Source organism: Rhinatrema bivittatum, chromosome 1 (genome assembly GCF_901001135.1).
Source record: "Rhinatrema bivittatum chromosome 1, aRhiBiv1.1, whole genome shotgun sequence".
NCBI lineage: Eukaryota > Metazoa > Chordata > Amphibia > Gymnophiona > Rhinatrematidae > Rhinatrema > Rhinatrema bivittatum.
In genome coordinates, this window is record NC_042615.1 from 310,830,816 (window position 1) to 310,845,090 (window position 14,275).

At 43.6% G+C, this 14,275-nt stretch overlaps 1 protein-coding gene across 1 annotated transcript in view; it reads left to right on the top strand.

The window, feature by feature from the left end:
* LOC115089240 (alcohol dehydrogenase 1C-like) overlaps nucleotides 1-14,275 on the top strand; it is a 45,656-nt gene that overhangs the window by 7,204 nt on the left and 24,177 nt on the right. Inside the window, exon 3 of the mRNA XM_029597348.1 lies at nucleotides 9,984-10,125. Coding sequence (XP_029453208.1) covers nucleotides 9,984-10,125 — 142 coding nt within the window. The remainder of the gene's footprint in view (nucleotides 1-9,983; nucleotides 10,126-14,275) is intronic.

Below are 14,275 nucleotides of genomic sequence, written 5' to 3' on the forward strand. Positions count from 1 at the left end.
ATCTGTGCCTTTGGACTGTGGCATGGTTGATGCAGCCTAACAAACAAACCTACAGTACAAAGCCCACACTAGCAGCAGGTGGACTCATTCTTACTAGGACTGGAGCTAGGACTTCACCTATACCAGCCCTGTTTCCTGCAGGTTGAACCCTAGGGTTCCAGGGGCCAGTGGCTTAGGCGAGAGTCCTATCAGCAGCAGTCAGATGAAGTTGAGTTTTGAGCAGAGGACAGGGCAGGCAGTGGGAAAACGATATCTGGGTCCAGGCCGAGGTAGGGGCAGGGAACAGACAAGCAGGGTTCAAGCTGGGATCCAGACTGGCAGCAGTCCAGAGAACCAGGAGTCAGGCAGAAACAGACAGACAAGATGAAGACAAGGCACAAGGAACCAGGACACAAGTAGGGCAAGGCAACAGCAAGACAAGGCAAGGATACAATACACAGCAAGAAACACGCACTGCAAGGCAGGAGGTCCTGTTGCTGAGGTAATTACAAGTAGCATGACTAGGGGGACTAAGCAGCATGGCACCATCTCAGCCATGTCGGCAGCATCAGAGGCATTTGGGGATAAGTGCAGCCAGTTGTGGGACATCCTGTGGCTGCTCAAAACATTACTCATACCCAGACCAGAAACATTTTTTGTTGGTGATGTCTGCGCAACTAAAACAAATCTCTGTGACAATGGAGGATGTAATAGATCAAAATGACAAACTAAAGAGTAACAAATCACTTGAACTGGATGGTATCCACCCCAGAGTGGTTGAGACGATGGTGCAGGGAAAACGGATTTAGTTTTGTAAGGAAATGGGGAAACCTTTGGGGAAGGGGGAGACTTTTCTGAAAGGATGGGCTCCACCTTAAGCAGAGTAGAACCAAGCTGCTGGCACTTACTTTCAAAAAGGAGATAGAGCAGCTTTTAAACTAGAACAAGGTGGAAAGCTGACAGTCACTCAGCAGTGCATGGTTCAGAGAAATGTATCCTTGAAGGATACTAATGAAATAGGACAGTTAAAGCATCCCAACAGAGAGGTTCCAATAAAAGCAAACATAGTCCATGTGCCTATAAGTAAAGAATCACCTGTGCTAAAGAATTCCAAATTATCCCTATCAACTGAAAAGCAGTTTGTTAATACAAACAAAAAACACACTTTGAAATGTCTGTATGCCAATGCCAGAAGTCTAAGAAGTAAGATGGGAGAGTTAGAGTGTATAGCAGCAAATGATGAGATTGACATAATTGGCATCACAGAGACCTAGTGGAAGGAGGGTAACCAATGCGACAGTGCTATATCAGGATACAAATTATATCACCATGATAGGGAGATCAACTTGGTGGGGATGTGGCACTTTATGTCCGGGAGGGTATCATAAAGAGACTAAGGGCCGGATTTTAAAAAGGTTTTGAAGATGGAAATTTATCAGCAATAAATAAGTGTTATTTTCTTCCCAAATCAATGACAACATCAAATAGATTAAATCTCCAGGAAAATCTTACAGAAATTTTATAAAATGTATCACTAGAAATAGTGGACAGAAATATAGTATTGGTTTCACTAATTTCAAGGATGGATGGTCAGAGTATAATGAAAAATTACTTTAGAATATTTCCAATTTCCTTTATGGATGAGAATGTAAATATTTTCCCAGACCTCTTGGCCCTATGCCAAGAAATAATTTCCCTAGGTTATACCTTCAAATTAAAGTTTCCTTGCAAATGTGTGTTGAGGAGGAGGGATGAAGTTTACATATTTTTTATCTTAGAACAATTGAAAACTTTCCTTGCATCTAAAAATCCCACTACTTCTTCTCCCATACACATATAGGGGTGGATTTTAAAAGGGTTACGCACGCGTAATATATGCGTGTAACCCTTTTAAACCCGCTCCTGTGTGCGCCGAGCCTATTTTGCATAGGCCCGGTGACGCGCGAAAGCCCCGGGGACGCGCATATGTTCTGGGGCTTGAAAAAGGGGGCAGGGAGTGGGCAGCACAGGGGCAGGGGCGGGGGCGGGACCGAGGCCTCTGGCACAGTGGCCGTGTTGGGGGATCGCGCGCCAGCATTTGGCCGGCGCGCGCAACCTACGTCTGCCCAGAGGCAGGCATAAATAAAAAAATAAAGGTGGGGAGGGATTTAGGTAGTACTGGGAGGCGGGTTAGATAGGGGAAGTGAGGGGGAGGTAGAGGGGGAAGGAAAGTTCCCTCTGAGTCTGCTCCGATTTCGGAGCGGCCTCAGAGGGAACGAGGAAAGCCATCGGGGCTCCCCTAGGGCTCGGTGCAACCTGCGCCTGTCAGAGGCAGTTGCAACAGGTAGGACAAAGGTCCGGGGGGGGGGTTAGATTAGGGCTAGGGGGCGGGAGGGTTAAGGGAAGGGGAAGGGAGGTTAGGTTAGGGGGTTGAAAAGTTCCCTCCCAGGCTGCTCCAAAATCGGAGAGACCTGGGAAGGAATGGGTGAAGGCCGCGGGCGTCGGCGCGCACAAGTTGCACAATTGTGCCCCCCTTGCGCTGGTCGACCACTGATTTTATAACATATGTGCACCAGCACTCACATTTTATAAAATCGGGTGTCCATGTACATGTGCGCGCACTAGTTTTGAAAATCTACCCCTAAATGAATTCTTTGCTTCTGTGTTTACTAATGAGGATATTGGGGAGATACCGGTTCCAGAGATGGTTTTCAAGGCTGATGAGTCAGATGAATTGAACCAAATCACTGGGAACCTGGAAGATTTAGCAGGCCAGATTGACAAACTACTGGACTGGGTGGTGTGCATCCTAGGGTTCTGAAAGAACTCAAAAATGAAAAGGTAAAAAGGAGGGAGGGGAGGAGAGAGAGATAGGGGAGGGCAGGTGAAGGAAGGGGTGGGTGGGAGTGGAGAGAAAATGGAGAGTTGAAGAGAGAGAGAGCTCAGGAAGAAAAAAACTAAAGACAAACTAAAGAGTAGCAAGTCACCTGGACCGGATGGTATGCATCCTAGGGTACTAAAGGAACTAAAAAATTAAATTTCTGACCTATTAGTTAAAATTTGTAACCTATCATTAAAATCATCCATTGTACCTGAAGACTGGAGGGTGGCCAATGTAACCCCAATATTTAAAAAAGGCTCCAGGGGCGATCTGAGAAACTATAGACCAGTGAGCCTGACTTCAGTGCTGGGAAAAATAGTGGAAACTATTACAAGATCAAAATCGTAGAGCATATAGAAAGATATGGTTTAATGGAACACAGTCAACATGGATTTACCCAAGAGAAGTCTTGCCTCACAAATCTGCTTAACTTTTTTGAAGGGGTTATTAAACATGTAGAAAAAGGAGAACTAGTAGTGTAGTATATTTAGATTTTCAGAAGGCATTTGACAAAGTCCCTCATGAGAGGCTTCAAAAAAAACTAAAAAGTCATGGGACAGGAGGCGATGTCCTTTCGTGGATTACAAACTGGTTAAAAGACAGGAAACAGAGTAGGATTAAATGGTCAATTTTCTCAGTGGAAAATTGTAGAGTGCCTTAGGGATCTGTGCTTGGATTGATGCTTTTCAATATATTTATAAATGATCTGGAAAGGAATACGATGAGTGAGGCTATCAAATTTGCAGATGATACAAAATTATTCAGAGTAGTTAAATCACAGGTAACTTGTGATACATTGCAGGAGGACCTTGTAAGACTGGAAGATTGGGCATCCAAATGGCAGATTAAATTTTAATGTGGACAAGTGGAAGGTGTTGTATATATGGAAAAATAACCCTTGCTGTAGTTACACTCCATGAAAGTAGCAGTAGCACATTTAAAAGAAATCTGAGAAAATTCTTTTTCACACAATGCACAATTAAGCTCTAGAATTCATTGCCAGAGGATGTGGTTAAGGTAGTTAGTACAGCTAGGTTTAAAAAAATTTGTAGGAGACCTTCATAAATTGCTATTAATCAAGTTCATGGGAAACAGCCACTAATTATTACCAGAATTAACAGAATGGGATTTAATTACTATTTGTGTACTTGCCAGATTCTTGTAACCTGGTTTGGCCACTGTTTTAAACAGGATGCTGGGCTTGATGAACCCTCGGCCTGACCCATTTTGGCAATTTCTTATGTTATCATCTAAGTGTTCCTGGAGGTATTTGGAGGGTGTGGTTTTAATGATATACCAGTCACCGTGAGAAAGAGTGTGCAACTGAACCAAACTTTGCCAGCTTGAGCAACACAAAATGGAAGTCATGCCATGTGATGGCCCCTGCACTTTTAATGTGAATACCTGTGAGAACTACACTGAGGAGAAGAAGCTGCTACAATCTTTCATGTCAAGCAATCTGTCTTCACCTTCAATTTAGCTGATACTGCCAAATACAAACTTGCTCAGTTTATGGCCTTGACACAATTTGTGTCCAGTCATGAGGCCCAGCATTGTTTGCCAGATGTCTTCTAACTTAAGCCATCATCTCCGTGAGAACAGTTATATACATTTCAGCTATTAAGTCATATCAGAAGCCCACCAATCCTATAACAGTGGATTGTGATTATATCCAATCAAAATCAACTTTTGGGTCGTCTGCATATCGTTGAAGTTCTGAGGAGAGAAAAAGAGCTTGGACTTACAGATTCAGCACTGCTCCCTCCTGCCTAAGTCACCAGCAGTCTTGCTTCCTCAGCCCCTTCCTTCTCCTATCTCATACACCCTCCCTCCTTCCTAATTCACCAGCAGTCTCATTCCCTCAGTCCCCTTCCTTCTCCTATCTCATACACCCTCCCTCCTTCCTAATTCACCAGCAGTCTCATTCCCTCAGTCCCCTTCCTTCTCCTATCTCATACACCCTCCCTCCTTCCTAATTCACCAGCAGTCTCATTCCCTCAGCCCCTTCCTTCTCCTATCTCATACACCCTGCCTCCTGCCTACGTCACCAGCAGTCTCACTCCCTCAGTCCCTTCCTTCTCCTATCTCCCTCCTTCCTAATTCACCAGCAGTCTCATTCCCTCAGTCCCCTTCCTTCTCCTATCTCATACACCCTCCCTCCTTCCTAATTCACCAGCAGTCTCATTCCCTCAGTCCCCTTCCTTCTCCTATCTCATACACTCTCCCTCCTTCCTAATTCACCAGCAGTCTCATTCCCTCAGCCCCTTCCTTCTCCTATCTCATACACCCTGCCTCCTGCCTAAGTCACCAGCAGTCTCACTCCCTCAGTCCCTTCCTTCTCCTGTCTCCCTCCTTCCTAATTCACCAGTAGTCTCATTCCCTCAGTCCCCTTCCTTCTCCTATCTCATACACTCTCCCTCCTTCCTAATTCACCAGCAGTCTCATTCCCTCAGTCCCCTTCCTTCTCTTATCTCATACACTCTCCCTCCTTCCTAATTCACCAGCAGTCTCATTCCCTCAGTCCCCTTCCTTCTCCTATCTCATACACTCTCCCTCCTTCCTAATTCACCAGCAGTCTCATTCCCTCAGCCCCTTCCTTCTCCTATCTCATACACCCTGCCTCCTGCCTAAGTCACCAGCAGTCTCACTCCCTCAGTCCCTTCCTTCTCCTGTCTCCCTCCTTCCTAATTCACCAGTAGTCTCATTCCCTCAGTCCCCTTCCTTCTCCTATCTCATACACCCTCCCTCCTTCCTAATTCACCAGCAGTCTCATTCCCTCAGTCCCCTTCCTTCTCCTATCTCATACACCCTCCCTCCTTCCTAATTCACCAGCAGTCTCATTCCCTCAGTCCCCTTCCTTCTCCTATCTCATACACTCTCCCTCCTTCCTAATTCACCAGCAGTCTCATTCCCTCAGCCCCTTCCTTCTCCTATCTCATACACCCTGCCTCCTGCCTAAGTCACCAGCAGTCTCACTCCCTCAGTCCCTTCCTTCTCCTATCTCCCTCCTTCCTAGTTCACCAGCAGTCTCATTCCCTCAGTCCCCTTCCTTCTCCTGTCTCATACACTCTCCCTCCTTCCTAATTCACCAGCAGTCTCATTCCCTCAGTCCCCTTTCTTCTCCTATCTCATACACTCTCCCTCCTTCCTAATTCACAGCAGTCTCTCCCTCAGTCCCTTCCTTCTCCTATCTCATACACTCTCCCTCCTTCCTAATTCACCAGCAGTCTCATTCCCTCAGTCCCCTTCCTTCTCCTATCTCATACACTCTCCCTCCTTCCTAATTCACCAGCAGTCTCATTCCCTCAGTCCCCTTCGTTCTCCTATCTCATACATTCTCCCTCCTTCCTAATTCACCAGCAGTCTCACTCCCTCAGCCCCTTCCTTCTCCTATCTCATACACTCTCCCTTCTTCCTAATTCACCAGCAGTCTCATTCCCTCAGCCCCTTCCTTCTCCTATCTCATACACTCTCCCTCCTTCCTAATTCACCAGCAGTCTCATTCCCTCAACCCCTTCCTTCTCTTATCTCATACACCCTGCCTCCTGCCTAAGTCACCAGCAGTCTCACTCCCTCAGTCCCTTCCTTCTCCTATCTCCCTCCTTCCTAATTCACCAGCAGTCTCATTCCCTCAGTCCCCTTCCTTCTCCTATCTCATACACTCTCCCTCCTTCCTAATTCACCAGCAGTCTCATTCGCTCAGACCCCTTCCTTCTCCTATCTCATACACTCTCCCTCCTTCCTAATTCACCAGCAGTCTCTCCCTCAGTCCCTTCCTTCTCCTATCTCATACACTCTCCCTCCTTCCTAATTCACCAGCAGTCTCATTCCCTCAGTCCCCTTCCTTCTCCTATCTCATACACTCTCCTTCCTTCCTAATTCACCAGCAGTCTCTCCCTCAGTCCCTTCCTTCTCCTATCTCATACACTCTCCCTCCTTCCTAATTCACCAGCAGTCTCATTCCCTCAGTCCCCTTCCTTCTCCTATCTCATACACTCTCCTTCCTTCCTAATTCACCAGCAGTCTCTCCCTCAGTCCCTTCCTTCTCCTATCTCATACATTCTCCCTCCTTCCTAATTCACCAGCAGTCTCACTCCCTCAGACCCTTCCTTCTCCTATCTCATACACTCTCCCTCCTTCCTAATTCACCAGCAGTCTCACTCCCTCAGACCCTTCCTTCTCCTATCTCATACACTCTCCCTCCTTCCTAATTCACCAGCAGTCTCATTCCCTCAGTCCCCTTCCTTCTCCTATCTCATACATTCTCCCTCCTTCCTAATTCACCAGCAGTCTCACTCCCTCAGACCCTTCCTTCTCCTATCTGATACACCCTCCCTCCTGCCTAAGTCACCAGCAGTCTCGCTTTCTCAGCCCCTTCCTTCTCCTATCCCATACACCCTCCCTCCTTCCTAAGTCACCAGCCGTCTCGCTCCTTCAATGCTCTTTTCCTTCCCACCCCTCTTTTCCCTGGTCTCCAGCAGTCTCACTCCCTCAACACCAACTCTCCAAGACACTGAAGATACTTGAAACCCATGTGGCTTTAGTCCTATTGTAAAATGTATTGGGTGTGGGCTTAGCCCTCTGAAATCCATGAATAAAATGATCTATAAATTACAGTATAGTAAACCTCCCATATCAAAACAGCACTAACTCAGTACTCTAGCAGTAATAACTCTATCTTTGACAAGGCAACACTAAATATTATACCAGGCCCTAAGCATCAATACACTTCCTATTAGGTAAAGAGAACAAGCCAGGCTACATATAAATATATATAAAATAAAAACTACATGTACCTAATATATTGTACAAACGCTTTTAAAACTATATAGATCCCTTCTTCAGATGGCAGATCAGAGACATTCACATCTAACTACAGGTCCTACATTGTTTCAATAGCTCACATACAGTATTTTTGGATAATACATAGACAGTATAATAAGAGCCATCACAGCCTGCCAATAATACTGTTTACCCCAAGATACAAATCTACTGTATTAAAACAACACTAACTCTCAGGATTCAAACAGCAGCAACCCTTCCCAGGAAAAAGCAGCAAATATTACAACAGACCCTAGAAGACCAATAAACTTCCTACTGAAAACAGAACAAACTGGACTACTATAGACTTCTACACTGAAACTATACATGTGCAGAATCCCTCCCCTTGGTCAAACATACAGAACACAGAAAGACCAACAAACAATAAAATCAAGAAAAATAAGACATCAATCATAATAGTAAAATCATACTAATAAAAAAAGATTTCAAAACAGCTGATTAACCAAACATCCAAAATTAAAACCTCATACAAATTTTCATAAATTTCACAAAATACCAATTTAATATTTCAAAACAGCAGACACATTAAATAACATTCAATAATAAAACTGATAAGGATTTTAAAATCTCCTGTTCTCCATACCTATAACTCTTCCATTTCCAGTCACCCTGAGATTGTCACGGTTTGAGAGAAGGAGACCATACAGATTTTATTCTCTCTCTCATACACACACACACAAACTAATTTTATTTGTTTGTTTGTTTGTTTATGAAATTTACAGCCCACACAATCTTACACACACCCCCACACATCTCATGTATAGCTTTCTCTCACACACACATGGGCTGTCACACATACTCCCCCCCCCCCCCTCTCTCTCTCATACACCCACCCACACACACACACACTTGCTCTCATATATACGGTACACATAGGCTCTTGAGCTTTCATAAATACAGACACACATAAGGCTCTCATACATGCAGCATCCCCAGCAGACTTGCTTCCCAGGCCCCTCTACCCTTCCTCCCCTCCCAAACTTCCCCGTCCCCAGAAGTCTTATTCCTCAGCCCCCTATCCCCTTCCATACTCTCACACTATCACTGACCTTTTTCTGCTCAACTCAAATGCTGGCATTATGATCCTAAAAGAAATGGACACACATTTATATCCATTACCTCTCACTGGCCCTTGGATCTCTATGGGGCCATGGAAGCCACTAGCTCAAGTTGGAAGATTATGAACTGATCCCACACTCCTTGCTTTTCACATGGGTTAGACGGTCCTACCTTCTGCCTCATGCTGTGCTGCTTGGCAATCATATGAGCCTGAACGTCTGATTGGCCCTCACCACTATGAGGCCTCCTACCTATTCCTCTTCAGCGCTCCTTATTGGCTCCCATCTCCCTCTGATGTGCTGCTGCAATCAGGGGCGCAGCCTGCAGGCAGCCACAGGTTACTGTTTCTATTGGTCACACAGATGTACAGCTGAAAAAGACAACACACACACAAAAGAAAAAGGTTAAGGGCAAGGGATTCATTTAATCCCTCGAAGGTCGTGACAGCACATCGCTGGATTTTGACAATATTACTTATGGATCGGGGAAATGAGCTTCAAGCCCACACAACACTCGTTTTAGAATAGAAAAATAAAATCTGCCACTTGACCAGACGGTTAAGATGAAAGTTGTCTGTCTGACTATCCTTAGCCAAATACTTTTAAATCTAACTGGAGGTATTCAAAAGATGGGCAGTTAAGTTAAAAATTACATATAAATAAATAAATCTAGCTAAGCTTAGCTGAATAACTATATTCGGGAATATTCAGTGGCACGTTTAATCCATTCAGTATTAACTATTAGTGACAAGTTATCTGTCTTAACTAAGCTGGATAATGCTTCTTAGTCTTTTAAGTTTGACTGAAAATAGGATCCAAAAATTAGAAATTCACAGGTCAAAATTCAGCAGCACAGTGTCCAGAAATTGTAGCTAGCTATATTTTCAGGGATATTCAACAAAGCACTGCCAATTGTTCATTCTGCTGAATATAGCCAGATTAAGTCCTATTTAACTTGTTAAGTTTAGGACTACTCTACAGAATGACCTGAAGTAGCCAGATGACTTATCCAGCTAAGTCTCAATATCGGAGTTAGCTGGCTAAGTTAATTCCATCCCGAACATGCCTGAAACATCTCCTATTTAGCTAGCTAACTTATATCAAGCTAAATCATAGCCATTCAGAACAGCAGAAAATTTAAAACCCAAGTCCTGACCTTAGCTGACCAACCTTCAAGTATTGATCCCTCAGGTTTTTTTTTATTATCAGCTTCTATACATTCTTGATTTTCTCTTTCTGTACAGATTGTGGCCACTGGCATTTGTCGCTCAGATGAACATATTGTCCATGGCTTACTGAGTCGTATAAAATATCCAATCATTCTGGGGCATGAAGGAGCTGGAATTGTTGAGAGCGTAGGAGAAGAAGTGACCGGCGTAAAACCAGGCACGTCATATTTATAGCACACACTTTTTGCTGAGGCAGCAGTGGCTTTGTGGATTTCATTAACATTTGTCAAACTTTTGTTTTGCAACATTTGCTTCTCTAACACCAACACTGGAACACAGTTCTGCCTATCCATTACCCTTTCTGTGAAGAAATATTTATGGTATGTAAGGATTTATAAGTTTATGTTGCTGCCTGTACTCTGACCCTTCCCCCTCTATCCAGGGCAGACAGTGCTACAGAAGCTTGTCGCTTATTTTATCTATATATATATGATCCGAACAGCCCATGGAATCACACATTCTTGTTTATTTCCAACAAGAAATTTTATTGTAAGGTATTTACATTTACCATTAAGAATAATACAAACGGGGGAGCGTGAGAAGGAGAAGGGAGGAGGCTACCGCTTTCCAATTTCCACCTGATCCGGTTACCAGAGTTAACATCTTGGTGAGAGAGCTGAGTCGCTGGAGAGTGACGTCAGCAGAGACGCCTCCCGACTGACTATAAAAACTGCGGAAGGGCGGCGATATCGTGGGGAGCGTGAGAAGGAGAAGGGAGGAGGCTACCGCTTTCCAATTTCCACCTGATCCGGTTACCAGAGTTAACATCTTGGTGAGAGAGCTGAGTCGCTGGAGAGTGACGTCAAGCAGAGACGCCTCCCGACTGACTATAAAAACTGCGGAAGGGCGGCGATATCGTGGGGAGCGTGAGAAGGAGAAGGGAGGAGGCTACCGCTTTCCAATTTCCACCTGATCCGGTTACCAGAGTTAACATCTTGGTGAGAGAGCTGAGTCGCTGGAGAGTGACGTCAGCAGAGACGCCTCCCGACTGACTATAAAAACTGCGGAAGGGCGGCGCCCCGCAGCCGCCGGCGCGTCGCCTAAGCCGCGCGCGCCGAAGGGGCGCGCGGCTTTGGCCGGCTTAGGCCGGAAGAGGCCAGAAGAGACCGGAGAGACTTTTCTTTTGTTTTTCCTATATATATGTTGATGGGTAGAAAGAGAAAAGCCAAAATCTCCACATCCTCTCCTTTGGATCAACAACTTAAAGGCCCAATGGACCATCATGTTGTGAAACTGATGGGAACGCCCCGAGAGGACAGTTTGGGAGAATCATCCTTGATCTCCCTGAGTCCCGGCGACGGTCCAAAGTCTCCAATGCAACCATCTGGGGTGATCGCAACCGGAGGTCTGGTAGGAGCGGTCCAAGGGGACTTAGACCTGAATTCACAGGTCAATGTTCGTTGGACTGCAAATACTATTACATCAGTTTTAGCTGATTCCAAAGAAATGATATTAACCAGTTCTGTTAAACTACCTGATAATGTTACTATGTCAGATCTTGGAAACATGATTTTAAAACTGGATAGTAATGTGAATAAGATGAATGAGTCCTTATTAACTTTAATAAGAACAAATAGTACTTTAATTGAAGATCAGGGAAAGAAACTTGATAAATGTGAGAAGGAAGTGTTGACGATTACAACTAAAGTTCAAATGATTCAAAATTCTGAAAATGCTTTTATTCGGGATAGTTTAGCTATTCGAAAAGAAGTTGAATATATTGAAAACTTACATAGAGCAAAAAACCTAAGGATTATTAATTTCCCTATTACTAGGCTCCTCTCCCCATGGGAGATGTTTAAGAAATATCTGAGAGAGAATTTGTTATATGAGGAAGAGGAAATTCCTAAGGTATCAAAAATTTATTATTTGCTTAAAAAGTCACCTAGAAATTCTGGAGAACAAAATGTAGTAGAATCAGTATCTTCTCCAGGTGTATCGACTTTTCTTGAAGAATCTGTGGACTTGATTAATAGTCGTGCAACCCTTTTTGTTTCATGTTTGGCCGAGTTAGATAAAGAGAATTTATTTAGGAGGTTTTTCAGACACAAGGATGTATTGTTTTGTGGACATAGAGTCCAAATATTTCCAGATGTGGCAAGAGCCACTCAAGTAAGAAGAAGATATTTTTTATCTTTAAGAGGTCGTGTGTTAGCATTAGGTGCTTCCTTCTTCTTAAAGTTTCCTTGCTTGTGCCTGATAAACTACCAAGGGAAAAAATTTGGTTTCGTTGATCCCACACACTTAGAAACTTTTTTAGTAGATAAAAACCAGGCTGCGAACCCCGAGACTTAGACTTAGTTAAATGAAATAATCTCCTGGATCCTTCTGAGATGTTTACTTTTACAACAAATGTGTTAGTAATGTTATATGAGTTTCTTGCTTCTCCCCCAAATTATGGTGAAAATGTGATATCACTTGCTTTTCAGTTATTATAAACTATATTGTTTTTGCTTAAAGTATCACATATCAATAGTGTATTTCCTTTGTTTTATGATGTATGTCATATAATGAAAATTAATAAACTTTAAATAAAAAAAAAAAAAAAAAAAGAATAATACAAACAATTTAGCACTCTTAAATAATAAATTTATACTATAATCCTTAAAACAACATATACATATAGGGATTAAAACTTAGCAGATTAGGGATGAACTCTAAGAAATACCTCATAATGGCCTGGACTTGTTTGAAATTTTACTAAGAAACGTAGTCCTAAATTCATCAAAACTCAATGTGTTCTCACAGGAGGGGTCCCACTATCACAGTGGGATGTCGCCACAATAGAGAGGCCCTTCTCCTGAAAACACACTGCGGCTCCATGGCACGTTCTTTTGTGTCGCGGCCAAACACCGCGACACAAAAGACAAGGCGAGCAGCCCTTCATCGCGATGGCGGCCCCAACCTCACGGGCTGCCATCGTCTTAAATGGCTACTGGCCACCGGAAAAAAAGCACAGCCAAACTGGGAGGTTGAGTGGGGGTCATTTCTGAGCTCTGTTTCAGCCCAGTACCACCGGTCAAGGCAGCCCCGACTCCCCGAAAAGAAAAATAAAGTTGATAGTGAATGCGCGGCAGTGGTGGTGGCCCCCTCCCCTCTCCCCCTGACCTGGTGTGACAGAAGTGCGAAGTATAATGTTTGGGTTGCTGAGTCCCCATCATTGTTCTTTTGAGTGCGTGTGGGGGGGGGGGGGGGGAGGTCCTGAGAGCCCCCATCATCATCATCCATTTGTGTGGGGGAAGGGGGAAGGTCAGATTTAATTATTTATTTATGTATTTGTGTGTTTTTATATACCAAAGTTTGGAACATGCCTTCACTCTGGTTTACAGAGAAAACAACTTGTTACAGCGAATTTCATAACATATGAAACATATTCTCATATATTCGTAACATAAAAACAGTGAATGTTAAATCATTTATTAAACAGAAATATATATAAAACAGCAGTAAATATATAAATTATAACTTCTCGTTAACCGGAATATAAATTGAAAAATAGCTTTACTATTGAGAAATAACTTTACTATAAGTAGCTTAATATACAATTTAACTTTACTATGAAGAGTTATTATAAGTTATAATTTTACTATAATGATATAGGAGCTCCTGAGTCCCCATCATTATTGTAACAGGGGGGGGGGGGTTACAAAATATCCAGACACTAAATTTAGACTGAAAAAAGGCCTTTTCCTTTTGAATTCAAATATGTCCGCTTTGGGAATGTGAATGTATGCAACATTTCTGATATTTTTTTATTTTGCATGGTACAGAAGGAAATGAATTTCTGTTGCTATTTCTCTGGTGTTGCACTGCATGCACAGTCTGGCTTCTTAGCAGTTTCCAGATCAGTATTTGTACTTCTATTTATAATTTCTGGTTGCATTCTGTATTTGGGGACAGTCTGTCTATGTTCTGTCCGTGTGATCAAGGTGAAGTATTCTGTGTAGTGACTTGTAACAGGCTGCTTCCTCTGTTTTCCCAGTAGAAGGTGTATTAGTGTTCTAGAGTTGGGCGTAATATTTGCCATGCTGTCATTTTCATAGGCTGTGCAGCCAGCTGCAAGGGACGTGGCCCTGAGTGGTTGCCCCTTCCCATCCTCCCTCTAAGGAAGGCCCTGCATGCAAATATTGGAACCTGGACAGTAACAAGTATGTCCCTGCCACGTTGCACCTCACTCTTCTGGATCACTGGACAGTGGTATTCTTGGGCAGGAAATATGCTCACTGGGGATGCAGGTAGCACAGAGCAATGGAGTCCAAAGATGACGTTCAACAAAAATTTACTTAAAGTTTGAATCCAAGCCAATA